Here is a 25,266-nt window from a genome sequence, read left to right as displayed (position 1 = left end):
AAATGCTGCATCAACAAGTGCAAAAGAAGAAAGAAAAGATGGCCCGGCTAGCTGACCTACAAAGGCAGATAGACAAAGCCTCTAAAGAGGTTCGTCATCTTACGCAAGATGAATAGAACCGGAGGCCCCAGTACAGAGAGCTCCACCAAGAGGGCTTCGTCAACGAGGATGACTGGTATGAGGATTTCCATCATGGAAATTTTGCTTTTGACGATGCTTCTCCTCTATCACCAGAACTGCAGGCTACACCTTGGCCTCCGTCTTACAAGCCACCTCAACTCCCCATGTACAACGGACACTCAGATCTGAAGCAGTTTCTGATGAGCTACGAAGCAACGATATCTTCCTATGGTGGCAATATTGCAGTCATGGCGAAGTCTTTCGTCATGGCCGTCAAGAATGTTGCACAAACCTGGTACTCCTCCCTTCGGCCAGGAACAATCACATCATGGCAGAAGCTGAAGGATATGCTGATCACCAGTTTCTAAGGGTTTCAAACGAAGCCGGTCACCGCTCAAGACTTATTCCAGTGCACCCAAGACCACGGAGAATATCTTCAGGCGTATGTCCGAAGGTTCTTACGCCTGAGGGCACAAGCACCAACAGTGCCCAATGAAATTGTCATTGAGGCCATGATTAAGGGGCTTCGGCCAGGACCTTCAGCCCAGTACTTTGCCAGGAAGCCCCCTCAGACTCTGGAGAAACTGCTTCAGAAGATGGACGAATACATCCGCGCTGACAACGACTTCCGATAGAGAAGGGAGGAAGCTTACAGGTTCTCCAAAATAGCCAGTGGCTTCGGAGGGAGAGTTCACCCTAGACATGTCAGATCGATTCATAACACTCAGAATGATGACAGGGGAAGCCAGCAGCAGAGGCCGCAATATTCCTCCCAGGCTTCGGGGCAGCAGCAGAGCTATCCTCGGCCTCCAGCTCCAAGGGGTAGAGGTGCCAGGGGCTTCGGAGGAAGATTTGGGGATCAGCCCAGGAAGATCTATTGCCTATTCTGTGGAGAGGACAAGGGCCATACCACCAGGATGTGCCATGTTACCATCCAGAAACAAAAGGAGATAGCAGAAGCTGCAGCCCAACAGAGCCAGCCGAAGCAAGTTATGCACACTGCTTCATACCATTCGCCTTACATTCCAGAGTATGTAGGCAACCACCCTGCAGCTTCTGTTGCTTCGGCAAGCCAACCTCAGGCATCTTGGCAGCAGCCTCCACCTCCACCACCAATGCAACAAAGCCAGCAGCCAGAAGGGAGTCAGCATATCCACCTTCAACGGGACTTTAGAGAAGAGTCCGAAGCTCGCACAGTCAATAGTACTGTGCCAGAATCGAAGCATATTTACTAACAAATATCCTACCTCGGCAGTAGTTTTTACATTCAGTATCATTTTCTTTTTAATAAGGAACAATTATTGAAAGCCTAAGTGCTTTTTGTCGTTTTCAATTTCTTGTAATAGCTTCGTTTTCGCCACAGTAAAAATATACCTTCTCCACAAAATAACAGAGTTGCCGAAGCATAAGAATTTATGGTTACAAGGAGAATCTCCGAAATAACAAAAAGTCGTTCCTAAGGGAGCGCAGCGTAAGTTTTCTGCTCAAAAGTCGTTCCGAAGGGAATGCAGAGCTTACAGCGAAAAATAAACGCTGATTCCGCTGAAAGTAAAAGGCGAAGAAGCTCCTAAGGGAGGCTTACAGCAAAAAATAAACGCTGATTCCGCTGAAAGTAAAAGGCGAAGAAGCTCCTAAGGGAGGCTTACAGCGAAAAATAAATGCTGATTCCGCTGAAGTAAAAGGCGAAGAAGCTCCTAAGGGAGGCTTGCAGTGAAAAATAAACGTTGATCTTCGGCAAATATCATTTTGCATAACATCACATCATCACATCATTTGCATAGCATAACATCATACATCATATTGCATCAATGACGCAAGAAGGGGGTTTCAATGTTGATATTCGGAGATTGTTTCGAAGAAACAGTGCCAAGGCACAAAAATAATTATTGAAGAAGCATGCCTTTACGAAGATTGGTTACTGATTTTACGAAGATTGGATGTTTTTATGAAATAAAAAGATCTATTGGTTACTGATTTTACGAAAATTGGATGTTTTTATGATATACGGATATTATTTACGAAGCATGAAAAGAAGGGAAGGTGTTTTTTCGCCGAAGGCTCAAAAACGGTATGTATGTAAAGTTTCATGCATCGTAAAGAATTGAACCACAAATAGATTATATATTACATTCAAAGTTACAAAATATTACACATATTGTTCAACAAATATTACATTCCAAATGTTTTTACAATAACATCTAATCTTCCCTTAGAACTATTTCTGCAGCTTCGTTTAGTAATTGATCAACAACTTTGTCCATGATAGCTTCAGCCATTCTTCTAATCTCGTCATCCCCCTTTACGTGGGGGTCTGTCGATGGCTCGGCAGGCTCTGAGGGAGGAGAAGGTGCGACCATGTTACAAAGTGTAAACAAGTTCAAAATCAAAAGGTTACAACAAAAAGCCAAAAATTACTAGTTAATACCTATTCGCCCTTCGAGATCCACACTTTTCTCAGCGGCCTCTGCTACTTTTCTAGCGTCATGTATACCATTCTCGCTTCTCCGTATAATTTCTTGAGCCATCTCCCGGCCACCGTTTTCCCAGATGTCGGTGAAAAATTTCCCACCAACCAAACTCGCCTCGGCCGAAGGGTCTTTTATGTCTTCAGAGGATAAAACGGCTTCGGTCTGTGCCAGGGATTTCACGTGATCGCAACCTTTCTTCTCCAAAACAGCGGCAATCCCCCTGGCACCCGAGAAGGCACATATGTCTCCACGGCTATTCAAAAGCTTCAGCTTCGTGGCTGATCCATCCAATTGGGCTTTCGGGGTCACCCCTCATGAAATTTTCTTCACTTGAAAACGCGCCAACGTTGGTGAAGCTGGTTCTTATTTTCTTAACACATTCTATAGATTTTTCATAACACCTTTTCTTGGACGCACGAAGCTCTTCAACGTTTTTTTCTAAATGATTTGCCCATTGTTCACTAATTTCTCGTTTTGTTTCTTCAATTGTGTATTCTTCTGTAGCTCTGGCTAGTTGTTTCCGAAGATTCTCAATTTCGTGCTTCTGAGCCTCAGCTTGAGCTTTGAAAGTAGCTTCATCTTCTTTTATTTTATTCACCAACGAATGTAATATTTTATCTTTTTCGAGACCTTCGTTCCTTAGATCAATTACTTCGGAACGAAGGTTGCTCAGGGCTATGGCGCACCCTTCGTCTTCGTCATTCTTTTGTGCCCTGAGGGCATTGCTAAGTATAAGACCCTGTAAAAAAATGCGTTAATAAGTTTAAGCAAATGAAAAATTTTGGTTTCAAGAAATAATACAAAGATCTCATTTTCTTCACCTTTAAACTATTATACGCTAAGCTGTCGGCTAGCTCGTCCTTTGACAACACCAAGAGCCCGTCTTCTAATGTTGGGAATCCGAAGCTTTTGCTCATCTCCCGACAGACAGAAATCTCCTTGCTATGAGGGAGACAATACAAGAAGTCTTCTTCTCCGCTGCCGTTGAATATCAGCGCCCCTTTTGGATATTTCAATTTTTGCGCATAGAATTGAGCTTCTCTTTTTTCTTTTTCGCTCAGATTTTTACCCGAAGCATGACGTAATACATAGTCAGAAGCTTCAGAAGATGCTTCGGGAATATGTGTGACGATTTTCTCAGAAAAAGTTTCTTCTGCAGATTCTTTTTCCGTTTCTTTTTCAATTTCCAAGAATTCCCTCTTGGTAGGCTCTGAAAGCCCAGTTTCAGTTTCCGCTTGACTTTTGGCAGCTTTGGCCTCAGTTTGTGTCTTTGGAACTTCAGTAGCTATCTTCGGAGTAGAGCTTGAAGATTTTATCGTTTCCAGTACATCTAGCACGTTAACCATTCTTTTCCTCTTGGGGGTTGTCGTAAGGTCTTTTTGTGCCATCGGCATTGGCATTAGCACCTCGATTCTTGCTGAAGGACTTCAATATTCGGCATTAGCACGTTAACCATTCTTTTCCGATGTCTTTGTCTCTTCAGCCCTCGGTTCTTCTATTTTTTCCATTGCCGGCATTTTGGCCGGCTCTTCAATATTCGGCAGGAGAGTCGGCTCCTTGGCTTCGGTGGCCGAAGAGGTCTCACCGACAAACTCAGGCACTGTGGCCGGTTCAATATAGCGTGGCCGGTGCGTAAGAACCTTCATCTTTTTCCTCTTCGGCGCCGGCTCACTAGGAGCGGCTGAAGCAACTTTCTTCACAGAAGTCGTATCTTTCCCTTTCTGACCCTGTGTTGGGTAACGGTAGTCAGGATAGACGAACCCAATGGCATCAAACACTCGGTTGAGTCTCTTCTTCCGACCTCCGAAGGCCGCGGACAGTGCAGTATCTTCTGTCTTCGAATATGGCCCAAGCAGTTCATCGCTTGTGGCCTCAATACATTTCAGCCAGTCATCATCTGGCTCCACAAACTTATCTCCATATCTGAAGGTATATTTTAACCTAACTAGTCCACTTCATCAGGTTTGCTGATGGTTTCCTTCGGCATTTCCCACTTTTCTACAAGTGGCCATACTCTGAAGGAAATATGTTCCTGGATCAAATCCCTTGTCCCGATGAAAGAGCAAACTACGCCGAAGGCCCTCTGGCATTCTTCGGTTGCTTCGTCAATATCCACCTTCGGTTTCCGAAGGCCGAAACGCTGCCAGATGGGGCGCATGATGATATCTTTAATACCTTCTCGCGTTTTCAAGTCGTTTTTTACATAACACCATTCCTTCATCGAGTCCCCGGGCCATCTCTTCCAAAAAGTTGGCACGGGACAGCTTGACCCAGAGCGGGCGCCGAAGCTGTAGCAGCCAAAATTGTTATGATATTTCTCTTTACCCCAAGGTTTCGTCTCGTATAATAGCTCATGCATATTGCAGAAACTTTTTGCATTCGGCTCCAAACCTTGGCTCTTCACAGCCCATACGAAGATTCCCATCCTTATGATTGCTTCAGGAGTAATTTGATGGAGGTAGATTTCAAAAATCTTCAAAACTTCAACCACGAAACCGCTTAAAGGAAACCGAAGCCCAGCCTTGAAGAAGCTTCGGAATATCACGACTTCATTTTCCTCAGGAGTAGGACAAGTTTTTTCTCCTTCATCAGCCCTCACAATAGATAAATCCCGAAAATATCTGCCCCTCATATTAACAAGATGGCTTAGTTTAATGCTTGATTTTCCAAAAACTGCATGGCTTGGTCACCAGGGTCGATCTTCGGAATCTTCACCACCACTTTCCACATCATAACTGTCACTGTCACCAGTGTCTTCAGATAAACCTTCTAAAATCTCCCTAGTAATCTTCTCTGTATTTGTCTTCGCTATTGATTCAAGAAAGCCGAGATTCATCTCCTCAGAAAGTCTCAGCTTCGACTCAGCGACAACTTTCTTATCTTCAGACATCTTCGAAAATGCTGAGAAAGTGCTCTCGAAACCGAAGCTTAAATTTTTTTAAAAAAAGGCCAAGCAGGTGTTGGTGTGCAAGGGCTAAAAGTTGGGTGAGCAAGAGCAGATGGCAAAAAGCGTGCCAAATCCGCTCGCGGTATGCTCTTATTTATACGCCTAGTGTGTTGCAAGGGAAAGGGCCCCGCTTGTCATTGATTGTTGCTATTCTAGCAAAGGGAAGGTGTTTTTTCGGACCTTCGGCTTAAGGCCTTCGTCCATGTCGCGATCTAAATTTATCATTCTAATAAATTAATATTGCGAGGGGCTACTGTTGGGGGCCTTCGACTTCCGAAGGTCCTCAAAAACATGATTTAACAATGCCTCTGGAGTATAATGTGTGGATAGGGATCTTCGAACAAGAGCCCACGGTATGAAGAAGCACGGAAACAATACGAAGGATGGAGCAGAGCCGAAGCTGTGCGCAAGGGAGCTTCGGTATGATGGCAGAAAAGAGGAAACCGACTTAAAGAGGAAAAGACTATCTAGACCCAGATAGATTACTATAGAGTTATTGTCAAAAGCAAAGGGCCTGGATGTAATTTTGCATGGGCTGCGTCCCGTGCCTATAAATAGATGAACAGTGTTCCCGTACTGTTCACGCTGACTTGGCATTTGCTTTTGCCTCACGCTTGTACCTTTACCTTCTCTCAAGCCGAAGGTATATTTGTAATTTATTATCATTTCTATTTTTCCCTGACAAGTCAATAGAAATGAGTTAATAATAATGTTTAAATGTTTATGTTATATCTCATAATTTATATGAATTCTTCTTCATCATTCGTTGTGCTTATGAAGGTATGTCCTTCATAGCCTTCGTCCGAAATTCATTATATCCTAAGGGAAATAATGCTTCGAAGGACGAAGGACTTTAGCATTTAACATTTTTATGTTGCCTTGTTCTTAACTCTTAGCATTTGAGAACAAGTCCCCAACAATAACTATCAACCACATTTGAAGACTAGAAGCACATAAGAATCTAGAAATGTACTTTCTTATTTCTGGGAAGCCACAAACATCAGATAAAAAACTTTATTATTGAACTATAACTCATAAGAAATCTAAAAGAGGGCACCACCAATGATGGGTTGTTGGTAGAACACTGCTGGGTTTGTCAAAGCAAGTTGGTTGAATGGCAGCAATTGTTGCAGTTGTAAGAGGGTGCCAGCGTTAGGCGCAACGTGCTGGTAGAACGGCAACAACTGTGGTTGTGTCAAGAAGGTAGCAGGGCTCACACCAGCTAGCTGGCTGAATGGTAGTAGTTGTTGCTGCTGTAAATAAGCAGGAGAGTTCAATGCTGCTAGTTGGTTGAATGGAAGAAATTGCTGGGGGTAGGCAGCAGGTAGCTGGCTGAATGGTAGTTGTTGTTGTTGCAAATAAGAAGCAGAGTTCAATGAACCTAGTTGGTTGAATGGAAGAAACTGCTGTTGCTGAGAGTAGGCAGCAAGGTTTGCTAGCACAAGTTGTTGTAGTTGTTGTGCCCTGATGTTTTGTGCCAATAAATGCACCAAAGGTAACTGTTGTAATAGGGCTGATGATTGTTGGAGGAACAAGGGTGATAAAGGTAAGATGCCAGCTGCGATTGCCTGTTGGATCCTGTAGGGTTGAAGAATTGGGTTTTCACATACCGAAGACACCGCTGGTGAGAGGTACGGGGGAAGAAGGGAAGCTATAGGAGCTTGCGAGCATTGCGGGAAAATGGTCGCCGTAGCAGCACTTGCAGAAAGACCAAGGAGCATAAGGAGGCAAAATATTTTGGCTGCCATTGTTGGTACACTATTGTGCTTTCTATGTTGCTAGTTGGTCTCAATAATATGTGCGATATATTAGCTACTAATTTAAGAGATATTTATACACATCTCAGTCCTTGTGCTTGTGCAAGATTAATTTTGGATTTTGCAAAAAGAATATTAGTAAGATAAGGTAGAGATGACATGGTATCTAGTTGGTTTTGACATTTAGTGATTACTTTGTTGGGTTATAATTTATACGTAAGCAAGACAAACTTGATAAAATACAATAAATAAGTGGTTTTTCCTCTCGGTATTGTCCACATACATGGGTGACAATGGTGTGATGCAATACCTTTACACATGTGTAACGATAGCCACATATGTGTTGCTTGGTTTGGCTATTTTCCACTAGAAAAAAATCATGGCACGATTCACCATTGTTAATTTTAGTGTGGTTAACTTGTGTAATAATCGGTTTAAAGAATCACTCGATCCCCACCGATAGAAATTTAGGTACTTTTAGTTTCATTTTAATCTATAAAGTTGATACTGATTTTTTGATGCCAACATAAAGGCGCCTATGTGATTTAAACATAATGAATATGAGCAAAATAAATAGTAACATATAAGGAAGACATTGCTAGTTGATATAGTCGTACTGGTTGTAATAGTGCAGTGTTGTTGCTATGTCGACTCAATCACAACAAAAAACACTAGGAAGAAGCGGAGGAAGTAAGGAGTTGTGTCGCTGATATTTCCCTAGAACACGATTGTCGTCCTTCATCTGAGTAGATATTCATTTCGGAGGCCTGCTCAGTGCTGTAATGGAGTACTCATCTGACAGTTGAGTTGTGACACAGAAGTATTCGACAGCAAATGATAGGATGGTGTTTATATTGGCGAGTCAGGAGACCTAAATAGTCAGGGTAAGTCTAGAGTACGAGAGAGCTAAAAGGGCATGTGAGATCAATGGTCAGGTAACTCTGTGTCATCAAGATATAACTTCTTAATTAAGTTAAATTGTGAAAATTCTAGTGTTGCATTCAAAAACTCATGCACTCTAACTACAACAATAGTTTATCTATCTATCCACAACAGTGCTACACTGTGCCACGACCATGACTGCGATCGTGCTGCACCATGCCATGCCTCACCCTGCAACGCCATGCCTCGTCTCGGCGGAGGCGGCGCACGCGTGAGTGTGACACACCTTTACCTTGTTCTCAACCACTGAAGGAATATAGATAGGTCCATCTATATAAACCATGTAACTGTCCCATCGACCATCTGTACGGTGCTAAAGGATCATACATAGTTAGTTTAATCTTGTCTTTCAGAATTATAAAATACTTTAAATGATCCAAGCCCATAAACTTCATATTAGACAAATTCAAATCCACTACTCTTTGATATATAAGGGTTCTTGTTTGCCTGACAAAAATGAGCGGGTCTGTTAACTGGTAGGTTTCATCTAGTAAATGGCCGAATTGGCTCTTCCAACTATGGAGACTTTTGTAGAGGGATAAAAGTTCTTACTGTCAGCATAATTTAATAATTTTTGGTTGAGAAGTTTGGGAGATATAGAATTTTGAAGTTAACTATGCTGCTGTCTGAAACAGATTCAATCAGTTATCCATTGGTTTGAAGCATATAAGTCAAACTTCGAGGCCTTTCATGAGTAAAAAAATATTTCCCACATATCATAGACTGTGATTAGTAGTCAAAGTCATATAGGTGTGTTCCTTATAGGATGTTCTATAAGATAACATCCCTGCTTAGATATGTCACTCAAATCATATTAAGATTTTAGTTAGCCTATCGTACATCGAAGGAGAAATGTTCATATGAAATTACCTAGATTTTATTTAAGGAGTCTCTCCATCAGTCATTCTCTAGCTTATTTCACCATTTTACTTCATGAGATCTCCAATCACATAGAAAATGCTACTACTATGGAATGGCATTAAGTGGGTCTCAAGTCCATCTTTCTCGATGCACCATCTATCACATTATGTGACAAATCTTCTATAAACTGGCATACCAAATTCTTAGAAGTATGGACATAGTCCAACACAATTAATCTAGAGTTTCTTAGTGTTTTAACAGTTTCAACCGTTCTTGACATGCTTTGTAGTCTTCATGTTAACCTAAGAATTGTTCACTTTGATTACCAATGTTTAATTATTATAGCTCATATAGATAACCAGTATTGGTTTTTCAACTACTAGTAAATCCATAAGGAGTTCACGAAGCCTCTCAACATTAACTTTGGCAGTATCTAATGTTGTGAGTTGTACTTCTATTGTTGACCTTGTTAAGATGGTCTACTTACAACTTCCATGAAACAACCACACCGGAATCCGGCTCTTTGCCGAGTGCTCGGTGCTTTGCCAAGTGCTTTTTATCGGGCACTTGGCAAAGAATTCTTTGTCGAGTGTCAAAATAAGGCAGTCAGTAAAGCATTCTTTGTCGAGTGCCTGCCGTGGGACACTCTGTAAAGTTTTTTTAAAAAAATTAAAACAATCTTTGCCAAGTGCCTGTCAGTGATCTGTGACACTCGGCAAAGTTTATTTTTAAATTTAAAAAAAATCTTTGCCGAGTGCCCGTGATATGGCACTCGGCAAAGTCTGTGTACATAGCCCTAACCAGTCGTCCCCTCCGCCAACGCCACTCGCCGCCAACGCCATCGGAGCAAGCGCCGACCATCCTCCTCTCCGGTCATCCCCTCCGGCTCCGGACACCGTGCCGGCCATCCTCCCTGCCTCCGACGTCCCCACCGTCGCTCGACCCGGCCATCTCCAACGAGCCCCGTCCCCGGCCTGGCGGTCGGCCATCTTCGGACAGGCCTCGACGCCGGTGAGCCTCGGCCCAACGTCCCCATCTCCAGCACCACCCACACAGGTCTCGGTTATAGCCACATTCTAGTTCATTCATCAATGTTGGCTGGAAATTAGTTTAAAAGAAATTGCTTACTTCTAGTAAGACTATGTATGTGTGTGTATGATGCAATTTTAAGATCAAGCTGACTGAAACTTATTTAGGTTTGGTTGAATTTATACTATGAACATGGAGGGATTGAATCAAATACACGTAGGACTAAAACTAACGATGGTCATCATCGATCGCCGTTATGTTATGCAAGAAGCAAGCAAATGAACATGTAAATATAAGAAGAGACTTGGTAATTATAATATACTATAATTAATAGAAGAAGAAGTTCTTTAATTTGGATCCTGGTCGGCCGATGGGGTGGTTCTGTAATTAATAGAAGAAGTTCTTTAATTTGAACCCACTAGATGTTTTAGTGCCTAAAAGTTGATTCTTCTTGCCAATCGCTAGTACACAACAAATATGGCATCAATAGATTGTGTGTAACTAACACAATTGTAAATAACACACGCAAGTCTATTTTTTGCTAGTATATGTGTGGATGTCAGCCATCGTGCTGTTAGTTTTATTTGCTGGTTTTTTGCAACCTCCTCGTGCAGGGGAAGTCCTGCCGATTTTTTTGTTGATAAACTTGTGTTAATTTTTTTTTGCAGAGGTATTCCTTGCCGCCACACTAGAACCTGCACTGCGACACGTCGCCACTGCACCGACCCGCCACAGCCCCGCTATCCCTACTCCACCGTCGCCCTGGTATTAGTTTCCATGCTCTACTCCGGTCCGAGACAGAGTTTCGGTTTCACCTCCATGTTGATCTCCGGACAGTACATTCTACCTGCTAGGGCGTGTATCCGGAGAACAACGGGGAGGTGCTGCCGGAACTCTGTCTTGGATCGAAGTAGAGCATGGAAACTAACTTCGTCTACGCAACCGCGAGTGAGATTAAGAACTATACTCACCTATTATAAGGTAGGAACATAGCGTACATGCATTACATGTTTATATTAAACTATACTCGGTTACATATGTTAGAGGATGGAAGACCGTGAGTGGATGTACACATGCCGTGTAAGTAGGAATGATGTCACCCCTGAATGGATTAGAAAGACCGATGCTTTTGTGGAACGGGCATATGGCAAAGCTGCTAAAGGAGCGAGTCTAGTCCCATGCCCGTGCAGCAAATGTGCCAACCGGAAAAGAAAATCAAAGAAGGCCATGGTAGAACATATTTGGAAGATCAGATTTACGCCAGACTATACTCGGTGGATCTTCCATGGTAAAGCGCATCGTACGAGAGAGGAGGTGTTGAGACTAAAAGTCACCTAAAGGGGGGGTGAATAGGCAAATCTGAAATTTATAAAGTTTAAGCACAACAACAAGTCGGGGTTAGCGTTAAAAATATAATCGAGTCCGAAAGAGAGGGAAAACAAATCAACAAAGAAATAAAACGAATGAACACGATGATTTGTTTTACCGAGGTTCGGTTCTTGCAAACCTACTCCCCGTTGAGGTGGTCACAAAGACCGGGTCTCTTTCAACCCTTTCCCTCTCTCAAACGGTCACCTAGACTGAGTGAGCTTTTCTCTTCAATCAAACAGGACACTTAGTCCACTACAAGGACCACCACAACTTGGTGTCTCTTGCTTTGATTACAATTGAGTTGAGAACAAGAAAGGAGGAAGAAGAAAAGCGATCCAAGCGCAAGAGCTCAAAAGAACACAAAAGTCTCTCTCTCTAGTCACTAATTTGTTTGAAGTGATTCCGGACTTGGGAGAGGATTTGATCTCTTTGTTTGTGTCTTGGAATGAAGTATAGAGCTCTTGTATGAGGTTTGATGGCTGAAAACTTGGATGCATTGAAGTGTGGTGGTTGGGGGGTATTTATAGCCCCAACCACCAAAGTGGCCGTTGGGGAACTCTACTGTCGATGGGCGCACCGGACAGTCCGGTGCGCCACCGGCCACTGTCCGGTGCGCCAGCCACGTCACCCAACCGTTAGGGTTCGACCGTTGGAGCTTCTGACATGTGGGCCACCGGATAGTCCGGTGGTGCACCGGACAGGTCCTGTTCACTGTCCGATGCGCCATCTGCACCTGCTCTAACTTCTGCGCGCGCAGTACGCGCACTGTAGCGTTGTGAGCCGACCGTTCAACTCGACCGTTGCGCTAACGACCGTTGCTCCGCTTGGCACACTGGACAGTCCGGTGCTACACCGGACAGTCCGGTGAATTATAGCGGAGTGGCTTCCCAAATTCCCAAAGGTGGCAAGTTTGGAGTGAATCTCCCTGGTGCACCGGACACTGTCCGGTGCGCCAGACCAGGGCAGCATTCGGTTGTCTTTTGCTCTTTTTATTTGAACCCTTTCTTGGACTTTTTATTGGTTTGTGTTGAACCTCTGGCACATGTAGAACTTATAATCTAGAGCAAACTAGTTAGTCCAATTATTTGCGTTGGGCAATTCAACCACCAAAACCATTTAGGAAAAGGTGTAAGCCTATTTCCCTTTCAATCTCCCCCTTTTTGATGATTGATGCCAACACAAACCAAAGCAAATATATAATTGCAGAATTGAACTAGTTTGCATAATGAAAGTGCAAAGGTTACTTGGAATTAAACCAATATACATTTTATAAGATATGCATGGATGCTTTCTTCTATTTTAACATTTTGGACCACGCTTGCAGCACTTGTTTTGTTTTTGCAAACTCTTTTGGAAATTCTTTTCAAAGTCTTTTTGCAAGTAGTCAAAGGTAAATGAGTAAGATTTTGAGAAGCATTTTTAAGATTTGAAATTTTCTCCCCCTGTTTCAAATGCTTTTCCTTTGACTAAACAAAACTCCCCCTTAATGAAATTCTCCTCTTATTGTTCAAGAGAGTTTTAGATATTAATTTTGAAATGGGTTATACCAATTTGAAAATTCTATCAAAAATAAGATACCAATTGAAAAACCTTCTTTTAGTACAAATTTAAAAGACTTCATTTTTGAAATTGGTGGTGGTGCGGTCCTTTTGCTTTGGGCTAATACTTTCTCCCCCTTTGGCATGAATCGCCAAAAACGGATACTTGTGAGTGAAAATATAAGCCCTTTTTCAAACTTTCTCCCCCTTTGGTAAATAATGTAGGAGTGAAGATTATACCAAATTGGAGAGCGATGTGGAGTGTCGGCGAAGGATGAATAATTCGATGGAGTGGAAGCCTTTTCTTCGCCGAAGACTCCATTTTCCTTTCAATCTATGACTTAGCATGAAATATACTTGAAAACCACATTAGTCATAGCACATGAAAGAGATATGATCAAAGGTATTGAAATAAGCTATGTGTGCAAAATATCAATCAAAATTCCTAGAATCTAGAATGTTTAGCTCATGCCTAAGATTGGTAAAAGTTTTCTCATCTAGTGGCTTGGTTGTCGGGGGCCTTCGTCTTCCGAAGGTCCTCAAAAACATGATTTAACAATGTTTCTGGAGTATGATACATGAACAGGTACCTTCGGACTCGGATCAGAACCACAGTGTGAGAAGCACAAAGAATACGAAGGTTGACGTAGCGCTGAAGCTACGCACAAGGGAGCTTCGGCATAACAGCGGAAAAGGGAACTGACTTAAAAGGGAAAAGGCCATTTAGACCTCGATGGATCACTATAGAGTCATTAGCAAATGTAAAGGGCATGGGTGTAATTTTACATGGGCTGTGTCCCGTGCCTATAAATAGATGAACAGTGCTCCCGTACTGTTCACGCTGACTTGTATTTGATCGTGTGTCACACTTGTACTTTTACCTTCCATCAAGCTGAAGGTACATTTGTAATTTGATATCATTTCTATTTGTCCATGATAATAAAATAGAAATGTGCTGATAATATTACATACTTATTCATGTTGTCTCTTACATTCTATATGATTCTCCTTTTATTATCGTATATTGCAATGATGAAGGTATGTCCTTCATGACCTTCGTCTGAAGATCATTATATCCTAAGGGAAATAATGTCTCGAAGGACGAAGGGCATTAACGTTTAACATTTCTTATGTTGCCTTGTTCCTAACTCATAGCATTTGAGAACAAGTCCCCAACATTGGCGCCCACCGTGGGGTGAACTCTTTTCGACCACCTTCGGCAAGCATTGACCTTCGTCATGCCACCGAAGAAAGTTTCAGCGCTAGGGGCTGCCGCTCTGCAGCCACTGGACCCAAATCAGGAGACCCTTTCTCTTCGAGAGGCCCGAAGCCAGAAGAGGAAGGCCACTAGTCCAACACCCCAGGTGGACGAGTTGGACCAAGAAATCAGAAACATGGAGATGCTTCATCAGCAAGTGCAAAAGAAGAAGGAGAAGATGGCCCGACAAGCTGACCTTCAAAGGCAGATTGACGAAGCCACTGAAGAAGTACGCCACCTTGCTCAAGACGAGCAAGATCGAAGGCCCCAACACAGGGAGCTTCATCAAGAGGGCTTGTTCAACGACGATGGATGGTATGATGATTTTAATCATGATACCTTTACTTTTGATGATGCTTCTCCCTTGGCAGCAGAACTGCAGGCTATCCCGTGGCCCCCATCATACAAGCCACCTCAGCTTCCAATGTATGATGGGCATTCAGACCCGAAGCAGTTTTTGATGAGTTATGAAGCAACTATATCTTCATACGGAGGCAATGCAGCTGTCATGGCCAAGTCCTTCGTCATGGCAGTTAAGAATGTGGCTCAAACGTGGTATTCTTCTCTTCGGCCAGGGACCATCACTTCATGGCAGAAGCTCAAGGACATGCTGGTGACAAGTTTCCAGGGCTTTCAGACGAAGCCAGTCACAGCTCAGGCTCTGTTTCAATGCACGCAAGATCATGAGGAGTATCTCCAGGCATACGTCTGAAGGTTCTTGCGTCTGAGAGCACAAGTGCCTACTGTGCCCAATGAAATTGTCATTGAGGCCATGATCAAGGGGCTTCATCCAGGACCTACTGCCCAGTATTTTGCTAGAAAGCCTCCACAGACTTTGGAGAAGCTGCTTCAAAAGATGGATGAATACATCCGGGCTGACAATGACTTTCGCCAAAGAAGGGAGGAAGCCTACAGGTTCTCTGAGATGACCAGGGGCTTCGGAGGAAGAATCCACCCAAGGCATGTCAGATCAATCCACTCCACCCAGAATGACGACAGAGGAAGTCAGCAACAGAAGCCACAATATTCCTCGCAAGTTTCGGGGCAGCAACAAACCTATTTTCGGCCGCCAACTCCAAGAGGCAGAGGTGCCAGGGGCTTCGGAGGAAGGTTTGGGGATCAACCTAGGAAAATTGCTTATTCTGTGGTGAGGACAAGGGCCATACTACAAGGATGTGCCATGTCACCATTCAGAAACAAAAGGAATTAGCAGAAGCCGCAGCTCAGCAGAACCAGCCGAAGCAGGTCATGCACACTGCTTCGTATCACTCACCCTACATACCAGAGTATGTGGGTAACCATCCTGCAGCTTCTGTTGCTTCGGCTAGCCAGCCACATGCATCTTGGCCACAGCCTCCACCTCTGCCACCACTACAACCTGCATATTCACGAGGCCAGCAGCCAGAAGGGAGCCAACAGACCCATCAGCAACGAGATTTCAGGGAGGAGTCCGAAGCTCGCACAGCCAACAGTACTGTGCTAGAATCGAAGCATATCTATTGAGAGATATCCTACCCCTGAAGCAGTTTTTACATTCATTATCACTTCCTTTTTAATAAGGAACAATTATTGAAAACCTAGCTCTCTTGATTTCTTGTAATAACTTCGTTCTTGCCATAGTGAAATATATCTTCTCCACAGACTCACGAAGTTCAAAAAGTCACTGAAGCACAAAAGTCGTTCCTAAGGGAACGCGGGGCTAAAAATCACATTACAAGTATCACCGAAGCCACAAAAAAGTCGTTCTAAGGAACGCAGCGTAAGTTTGCCGAAGCTACAAAAAGTCGTTCCTAAGGGAGCGCAGTGTAAGTTTTCTGCTCAAAAGTCATTCCAAAGGGAATGCAGAGCCAAATACCGCCGAAATATAAGGCGAAGCGCGAAAAGTCAACGCGAATACCGCCGAAATAGAAGGTGAAGAAGTTCAAAAGACGTTCCTAAGGGAATGCAGAACTTACAGTGAAAAGTCAGCGCTGATACACCGAAAAATAAGCGGTGAAGCCGAAAAATAAGCGGCAAAGAGATTGTGTATTCCACTATGGGGGTGTGAGTGTGTGTCTTCGGCATAAACATCATTTTGCATAACATAACATCATCACATCATTTCACATAACATAACATCATACATCATATTGCATCAATGGCACAAGAAGGGGATACAATGTTGACCTTCGAAGAATGCTTCGAAAAAAGTGAAATTGTGCTAAGGCACAAAATAAGTTTTGAAGAAATACAGCTTCATCAGCTCTGATGTGGAGGAAAAATCTGTTGTTGACGAAGCATTAATGTTTTTGCGACGATTGGAGGATTTTTTACGAAGCATAAAAGCTCTTCTTTACGAACATGAAAAGAAGGGAAGGTGTTTTTTCGCCGAAGGCTCAAAAACGGTATGTACATAAAAGTTTCATGCATCGCAAAGAAATGAATTACAAAACCATTCATATATTACATTCAAAACCTAGGAGCACCAAATATTACAAGCATAGTCCGGCAAATGTTACATTAATATTCTAGCAATGTTTTTACAATAGCTACTCTTCTTCCTTCAAAACTTTATGTGCAAATTCGGTCAGCAGTTGGGTAACGACTTCGTCTACAATAGTTTCGGCCATGTTAATAAGTTCTGTTGATTCCTTTGCCTCTGGGTCGGCCAATGACTCTAAGGGCGCTGGGGGAGGAGATAGTTCAGCTAAGGTAGAAAACATAAATCAGTTCAAAGTCACAAAAATAAACAACAAAGTTAAAAACCATTAAGTAATACATATTCGTCTCTCAAGCTCCGCAGCCTTTTCAGCTTCTTTTATTGACTCTCGAGTGTCGTGAATATCTTTTTCGTTTTTCTTTATAATTTCATGGGCCATCCCTCGGCCACCGTTTTCCCAGATATCAGTGAAATTTTTTCCACCTATTGAGTTTGCTTCGGCCGAGGGGTCCTTTATATCATCGGTGGAGAAGGCAGCTTCGGCCTGGGCCAAAGTTTTAACATGTTCGCACCCTGCTTTCTCCAAAATAGCTGCAATTCCTCTCGCACCAGAGAAGGCACAGACGTCCCCGCGGTCACTCAAAATCTCTTCAAAGGCTTCGGCCTCACCGCTGATCCACTCGATTACGCCTTCGGGGTCGCCCCGTATGAAGTTATCTTCGCTTGAATATGCGCCAACGTTGGCAAAGCTAGTTTTTATCTTTTTCACGCATTCCACAGATTTTTCAAAACATCTTTCTTTTGATGAGCGAAGCTCTGCAACTGTTTTTCAAGATAATTTTTCTAGTACTCACTGGCAACTCGGTCAGCTTCGGCAATAGCGCATTTCAATTTGGCTTCGGCCAGTTGTTTTTGAAGGTTTTCAATCTCATTCCTTTGGATTTCAGATTGAGCCTTGAAGTTAGCTTCATCCCCCTTTACTTTGTCCACCAATGTAAGTAGAATTTTTTCTTTTTCCAAAGCTTCGTTCCTCAGCTTGATAACCTCTGTTTGAAGGTTGTTGAGAGCAATAGTGCAACTCTCGTCTTCGACATTCTTTTGCGCCCTTAAGGCGTTGCTAAGTATTAAACCCTATATGAAAAGAATGAATGGGTTAATATAAGAACAAAAAAATAATATCGAAAATACCTTCCTCTCATATTATCAAGATGACTCTGTTTGATGGTTGATTTCCCGAAGACTGCATGCTTGGTCGCCAGGGCCGATCTTCGGAGTCTTCGCCTCCGCTTTCCGCATCATAACTGTCGCTGTCATCAGTATCTTCAGATAAGCCTTCTAGAATCTCCTTAGTAATCTTTTCTGTATTTTTCTTTGCTATTGATTCAACAAATCCAGCAGTCTTCTCCTCATGGAGCTTCTCCTCTTCGCTCAGCTTCGTCTCAGCAACAACTTTTTTGTCTTGAGACATCTTCTCTTCGGAAATGGCGAAAATGTGTCCTTAAAGCCGAAGCTTAGAAAGTCTAAAAAACCAAGCAAGCGTTGGTAGGCAAGAGCTAAAAAATTGAGCAAGCAAAGCAGGCGGCAGATAGCGTACCAAATGTGCTCGGGGTGAGTTCCTATTTATACGCCCAGTGCGTTCCAAATTGGAGGGCCCCGTCTGTCATCGACTGTTGCTATTCTAGCAAAGGGAAGGTGTTTTTTCAGAATTTTGGCTTAAGGCCTTCGTCCATATCGCAATTTGAATTCGTTATTCTAACAAATTAATATTGCGAGGGGCTACTGTTGGGGGCCTTCGTCTTCCGAAGGTCTTCAAAAACATGATTTAACATTATTTCTGGAGTATGATACATGAACAGGTACCTTCGGACTCGGATCAGAACCACAGTGTGAGAAGCACAAAGAATACGAAGGTTGACGTAGCGCCGAAGCTACGCGCAAGGGAGCTTTGGCATAACAGCGGAAAAGGGAACCGACTTAAAAGGGAAAAGGTCATTTAGACCTCGATGGATCACTATAGAGTCATTAGCAAATGTAAAAGGCATGGGTGTAATTTTACATGGGCTGTGTCCCGTGCCTATAAATAGATGAACAGTGCTCCCGTACTGTTCACGCTGACTTGTATTTGATCGTGCGTCACACTTGTACTTTTACCTTCCATCAAGCTGAAGGTACATTTGTAATTTGATATCATTTCTATTTGTCCATGATAATAAAATAGAAATGTGCTGATAATATTACATACTTATTCATGTTGTCTCTTACATTCTATATGATTCTCCTTTTATTATCGTATATTGCAATGATGAAGGTATGTCCTTCATGACCTTCGTCTGAAGATCATTATATCCTAAGGGAAATAATGTCTCGAAGGACGAAGGGCATTAACGTTTAACATTTCTTGTGTTGCCTTGTTCTTAACTCATAGCATTTGAGAACAAGTCCCCAACATTGGTAAAGATATCGGCTAATTGTTCTTTGGTGTTAATATAAACAATCTCGATATCCCCCTTTTGTTGGTGATCCCTCAAAAAGTGATACCGAATGGCTATGTGCTTAGTGCGGTTGTGCTCAACGGGATTATCCACCATGTGGATTGCACTCTCATTATCACATAGGAGCGGAACTTTGGTTAATTTGTAACCATAGTCCCTAAGGGTTTGCCTCATCCAAAGCAATTGCGCGCAACAATGGCCTGCGGTAATGTACTCGGCTTCGGTGGTAGAAAGAGATACAAAATTTTGCTTCTTTGAAGCCTATGACACCAGGGATCTTCCCAAGAACTAACAAGTCCCTGATGTGCTCTTTCTATCAATTTTACACCCTGCCCAATCAGCATCTAAATATCCTATTAAATCAAATGTGGATCCCCTGGGGTACCAAAGGCCAAACTTAGGAGTATGAACTAAATATCTCAAGATTCATTTCACGACCCTAAGGTGAACTTCCTTAGGATCGGCTTGGAATCTTGCACACATGCATATGAAAAGCATAATATCCGGTCGAGATGCACATAAATAGAGTAAAGATCCTATCATCGACCGGTATACCTTTTGATCTATGGATTTACCTCTCGTGTCGAGGTCAAGATGCCCATTGGTTCCCATGGGTGTCTTGATAGGCTTGGCATCCTTCATCCCAAACTTGGTGAGTATGTCTTGAATGTACTTCGTTTGACTGATGAAGATGCCCTCTTGGAGTTGCTTCACTTGAAATCCTAAGAAATACTTCAACTCCCCCATCATAGACATCTCGAATTTTTGTACCATTATCTACTAAACTCTTCAAATGTAGATTTGTTAGTAGACCCAAATATAATATCATCAACATAAATTTGGCATACAAACAAATCATTTGCAATTGTTTTAGTAAAGAGAGTAGGATCGGCTTTTCCGACTTTGAAGCCATTAGCGATAAGAAAATCTCTTAGGCATTCATACCATGATCTTGGGGCTTGCTTGAGCCCATAAAGCGCCTTAGAGAGTTTATACACATGGTTAGGGTACTCACTATCTTCAAAGTCGGGAGGTTGCTCAACATAGACTTCTTCCTTGATTGGTCCATTGAGGAAGGCACTTTTCACGTCCATTTGATAAAGCTTGAAGCCATGGTAAGTAGCATAGGCAAGTAATATACAAATTGACTCAAGCCTAGCTACGGGTGCATAGGTTTCACCGAAATCCAAACCTTCGACTTGTGATTATCCCTTGGCCACAAGTCGGGCTTTGTTCCTTGTCACCACACCATGCTCATCTTGCTTGTTGCGGAAGACCCACTTGGTTCCTACAACATTTTGATTAGGGCGTGGAACTAAATGTCATACCTCATTCCTCGTGAAGTTGTTGAGTTCCTCTTGCATCGCCAACACCCAATCTGAATCCCTTAATGTGTCTTCCACCCTATATGGCTCAATAGAAGATACAAAGGTGTAATGTTCACAAAAATGAGCAACACGAGATCGAGTGGTTACCCCCTTATGAATATCGCCGAGGATGGAGTTCACGGGGTGATCTCTTTGTATTGCTTGGTGGACTCTTGGGTGTGGTGGTCTTGGACTGTCGTCATCTTCCTTGTCTTGATCATTGGCATCTCCCCCTTGATCATTGCCCTCCTCTTGAGGTGGCTCATCTTCTTGATCTTCATTTTCATCCTCTTGAGCTTGATCCTCATCTTGAGTTGGTGGAGATGCTTGCATGGAGGAAGATGGTTGATCTTGTGCTTGTGGAGGCTCTTCGGATTCCTTAGGACACACATCCCCAATGGACATGTTCCTTAGCGCGACGCATGGAGCCTCTTCATCATCTAGCTCATCAAGATCAACTTGCTCTACTTGAGAGCCGTTAGTCTCATCAAACACAATGTCACAAGTAACCTCAACTAGTCCAGAGGACTTGTTAAAGACTCTATATGCCCTTGTGTTTGAATCATAACCAAGTAAAAAGCCTTCTACAGCCTTAGGAGCAAATTTAGATTTTCTACCTCTTTTAACAAGAATAAAGCATTTGCTACCAAAGACTCTAAAATATGAAACATTGGGCTTTTTACCGGTGAGTAGTTCATACGATGTCTTCTTGAGTATTCGGCAAAGGTAGAGACGGTTGATGGCGTAGCAAGCGGTGTTGACTGCTTCCGCCCAAAACCGGTCCGAAGTCTTGTACTCATCAAGCATGGTCCTCGCCATGTCAAGTAGAGTTCTATTCTTCCTCTCCACTACACCATTTTGTTGTGGTGTGTAGGGAGAAGAGAACTCATGCTTGATGCCCTCATCCTCAAGGAAGCCTTCTATTTGAGAGTTCTTGAACTCCGTCCCGTTGTCGCTTCTTATCTTTTTGATCCTTAAGCCGAACTCATTTTGAGCCCATCTCAAGAATCCCTTTAAGGTCTCTTGGGTTTGAGATTTTTCCTGCAAAAATAACACCCAAGTGAAGCGAGAATAATCATCCACAATTACAAGACAATACTTACTCCCGTTGATGCTTATATAAGCTATCGGGCCGAATAGGTCCATGTGGAGTAGCTCAAGCGGTCTGTCGGTCGTCATTATGTTCTTGTGTGGATGATGAACACCAACTTGCTTCCCCTGCTTGACATGCGCTACAAACCCTGTCTTTCTCAAAATGAACATTTGTTAGTCCCAAAATGTGTTCTCCCTTTAGAAGTTTGTGGAGATTCTTCATTTAAACGTGGGCAAGTCGGCGATGCCAGAGCCAACCCATGTTAGTCTTAGCAATTAAGCAAGTGTCGAGTTCAGCTCTATTAAAATCAACTAAGTATAGCTAACCCTCTAACACTCCCTTAAATGCTACAGAATCATCACTTCTTCTAAAGACAGTAACACCTATATCCGTAAAAAGACAGTTGTAACCCATTTTGCATAATTGAGAAACAGAAAGCAAGTTGTAATCTAAAGAATCTACAAGAAAAACATTGGAAATAGAATGGTCAGGGGATATAGCAATTTTACCAAGTCCTTTGACCAAACCTTGATTTCCATCCCCGAATGTGATAGCTCTTTGGGGATCATGATTTTTCTCATAGGAGGAGAACATTATTTTCTCCCCAGTCATGTGGTTTGTGCACCCGCTATCGATGATCAAACTTGAGCCCCCGCATGCATAAACCTACAAAACAAGTTTAGGCCTTGTTCTTAGGTACCCAAATGGTCTTGGGTCCTTTCACATTAGAAACAAGCACCTTGGGTACCCAAACACAAGTCTTTGATCCCTTGTGTTTAGCCCCAACATATTTGGCAACTATTTTGCCTGATTTGTTAGTGAGCACATAAGAAGCATCAAAAGTCTTAAATGAAAAATTAGGTTCGTTTGATGCTATAGGAGTTTTCTTCTTAGGCAATTTAGCATGGGTGGATTTCCTAGAACTAGATGCCTCACTCTTATTCATAAAAGCATGATGAGAGCCAGAGTGAGACTTCCTAGAGTGAATTCTCCTAATTTTATGTTCGGGATAACCGTCAGGGTATAAAATGTAACCCTCGTTATCCTAAACCATGGGAGCCTTGCCCTTAACAAAGTTGGACAATTTCTTAGGGGCATTGAGTTTGACATCGCCTCCCTGTTGGAAGCCAATGCCATCCTTAATGCCAGGGCGTCTCCCACCATAAAGCATATTACGAGCAAATTTAAATTTTTCATTCTCTAATTCATGCTCGGCAATTTTAGCATCTAATTTTGCTATATGATCATTTTGTTGTTTAATCATAGCAATGTGATCATGAATAGCATCAATATTAACATCTCTACATCTAGTGCAAATAGTAACATGTTCAACGGTAGATGTTGAGGGTTTGCAAGTATTTAATTCAACAATCTTAGCATGTAAAATAGTGTTCTCATCTCTAAGATTGGAAATAGAAACATTGCAAACATTTAAATCTTTAGCCTTAGCAATTAATTTTTCATTCTCAATTTTAAGGCTAGAGAGAGATGCATTCAATTTGTCAACCTTAGCAATCAAATTAGCATTATCATTTCTAAGGTTGACAAGAGAATCATCACTAACATTTAATTTCTCAACCTTAGCAATCAATTTGTCATTTTCAAATCTAAGGTTGAAAATAGTGTCATGGCAAGTGCTTAGATCACTAGTTAATTTTTCACATTTTTCTATCTCCTGAGCATAAGCATTTTTAACTTTAACATGCTTCTTATTTTCTTTAATAAGGAAGTCCTCTTGGCTATCCAAGAGTTCATCCTTCTCATGAATAACACTAATCGATTCATTCAATTTGTCTTTTTGTTGAATGTTTAAGTTGGCAAAAAGGGTGATCAAATCATCCTCATCATCACTAGAGCTAGCCTCATCACTAGATGTTGCATATTTAGTGGAAGCTCTAGATTTTACCTTCTTCTTTTTGTCGTCCTTTGCCATGAGGCACTTGTGATCGACGTTGGGAAGGAGAAGACCCTTGTTGATGGCGATGTTTGCGGCGTTCTCGTCGGAGGAGGAGTCGGTGGAGCTCTCATCGGAGTCCCACTCGTGGCATACATGGGCATCGCCGCCCTTCTTCTTGTAATATTTCTTCTTCTCCTTCCTTCTCCCCTTCTTGTCATCGCCCCTGTCACTATCACTTGATAATGGACATTTAGCAATGAAATGTCCGGGCTTACCACACTTGTAGCAAACTTTCTTGGAGCGGGGCTTGTAGTCCTTCCCCCTCCTTTGCTTGAGGATTTGGCGAAAGCTCCTGATGATGAGCGCCATTTCCTCGTTGTCGAGCTTGGAGGCGTCGATGGGAAGTCTACTTGAAGTAGACTCTTCTTTCTTCTCCTCTGTTGCCTTGAATGCGACGAGTTGCATTTCGGGTGTGGAGGAGGCGCCTTGCTCGATGATTTTCTTGGAGCCTTTGATCATCAATTCAAAGCTCACAAATTTTCCTATAACCTCCTCGGGAGACATTATCTTGTATCTAGGATCACCACGAATTAATTGAACTTGTGTAGGATTAAGAAATATAAGTGATCTTAGAATAACCTTGACCATTTCATGGTCATCCCATTTGGTGCTCCTGAGGTTGCGCACTTGGTTCACCAAGGTCTAGAGCCGGTTGTACATTGCTTGTGGCTCCTCCCCTTGATGAAGCATGAAGCGACCGAGCTCCCCCTCGATCGTTTCGCTCTTGGTGATCTTGGTCACCTCGTCTCCTTCGTGTGTGGTCTTTAGTACGTCCCAAATCTCTTTGGCGCTCTTCAACCCTTGCACCTTATTATACTCCTCTCGACTTAGAGAGGCGAGGAGTATAGTGGTGGCTTGGGAGTTGAAGTGCTGGATTTGGGCTACCTCATCCGAATCATAGCCTTCATCCCCCACGGATGGTTCCTGCGCACCAAACTCAACAATGTCCCAAATACTAGCGTGGAGTGAGGTTAGATGGTGCCTCATTTTATCACTCCACATACAATAATGTTCACCGTCAAAAACCGGTGGTTTGCCTAGTGGGACGGAAAGTAAAGGAGTGCATTTGGAAATACGAGGATAGCGTAAGGAGATCTTACTAAACTTCTTGCGCTCATGGCGCTTAGAAGTGACGGACGGCGCGTCGGACGTGGAGGTGGATGGCGACGAAGAATCGGTCTCACAGTAGAACACTTTCTTCATTTTCTTCTTCTGGTCACCACTCCGGTGCGACTTGACGTGGGGAGGTGATTCCTCCCTTTTGTTGCCGGACTCTCCCGATGGAGCCTTCCCGTGGCTTGTGGCGGGCTTCTCGCCGGTCACCATCTCCTTCTTGGCGTGAGCTCCCGACATGACATCGAGTGGTTAGGCTCTAATGAAGTACCGGGCTCTGATACCAATTGAAAGTCGCCTAGAGGGGGGTGAATAGGCAAATCTGAAATTTATAAAGTTTAAGCACAACTACAAGCAAGGGTTAGCGTTAGAAATATAATCAAGTCCGAAAGAAAGGGAAAACAAATCAACAAAGAAATAAAACAGATGAACACGGTGATTTGTTTTACCGAGGTTCGGTTCTTGCAAACCTACTCCCCGTTGAGGTGGTCACAAAGATCGGGTCTCTTTCAACCCTTTCCCTCTCTCAAACGG

The 25,266-nt window shown here is 42.9% G+C and overlaps 2 protein-coding genes across 2 annotated transcripts; both read right to left on the bottom strand.

Moving 5' to 3' along the window:
- Window positions 1-2,199: 2,199 nt before the first annotated feature.
- On the bottom strand, window positions 2,200-6,388 carry LOC118476861 (uncharacterized). The gene is made up of 3 exons (XM_035967169.1): window positions 3,410-6,388; window positions 2,546-3,327; window positions 2,200-2,452 (listed from the first exon to the last, which is right to left on the bottom strand). Exons 1-2 carry the CDS (start codon window positions 3,986-3,988, stop codon window positions 2,842-2,844), a joined length of 1,065 nt encoding a protein of 354 aa, XP_035823062.1. The 5' UTR covers window positions 3,989-6,388; the 3' UTR covers window positions 2,200-2,452; window positions 2,546-2,841.
- A 101-nt stretch (window positions 6,389-6,489) lies between these two features.
- z1A1_3 (alpha zein) lies at window positions 6,490-7,340 on the bottom strand. Its single transcript, NM_001165463.1, has one exon. It carries the CDS (start codon window positions 7,281-7,283, stop codon window positions 6,579-6,581), a length of 705 nt encoding a protein of 234 aa, NP_001158935.1. The 5' UTR covers window positions 7,284-7,340; the 3' UTR covers window positions 6,490-6,578.
- Window positions 7,341-25,266: the final 17,926 nt, after the last annotated feature.

This window comes from Zea mays, chromosome 4, assembly GCF_902167145.1.
Source record: "Zea mays cultivar B73 chromosome 4, Zm-B73-REFERENCE-NAM-5.0, whole genome shotgun sequence".
In the NCBI taxonomy this organism is placed as follows: Eukaryota; Viridiplantae; Streptophyta; class Magnoliopsida; order Poales; family Poaceae; genus Zea; species Zea mays.
Note: the sequence above shows the minus strand (reverse complement) of the source record. Positions and strands in the feature narration are given on the sequence as shown.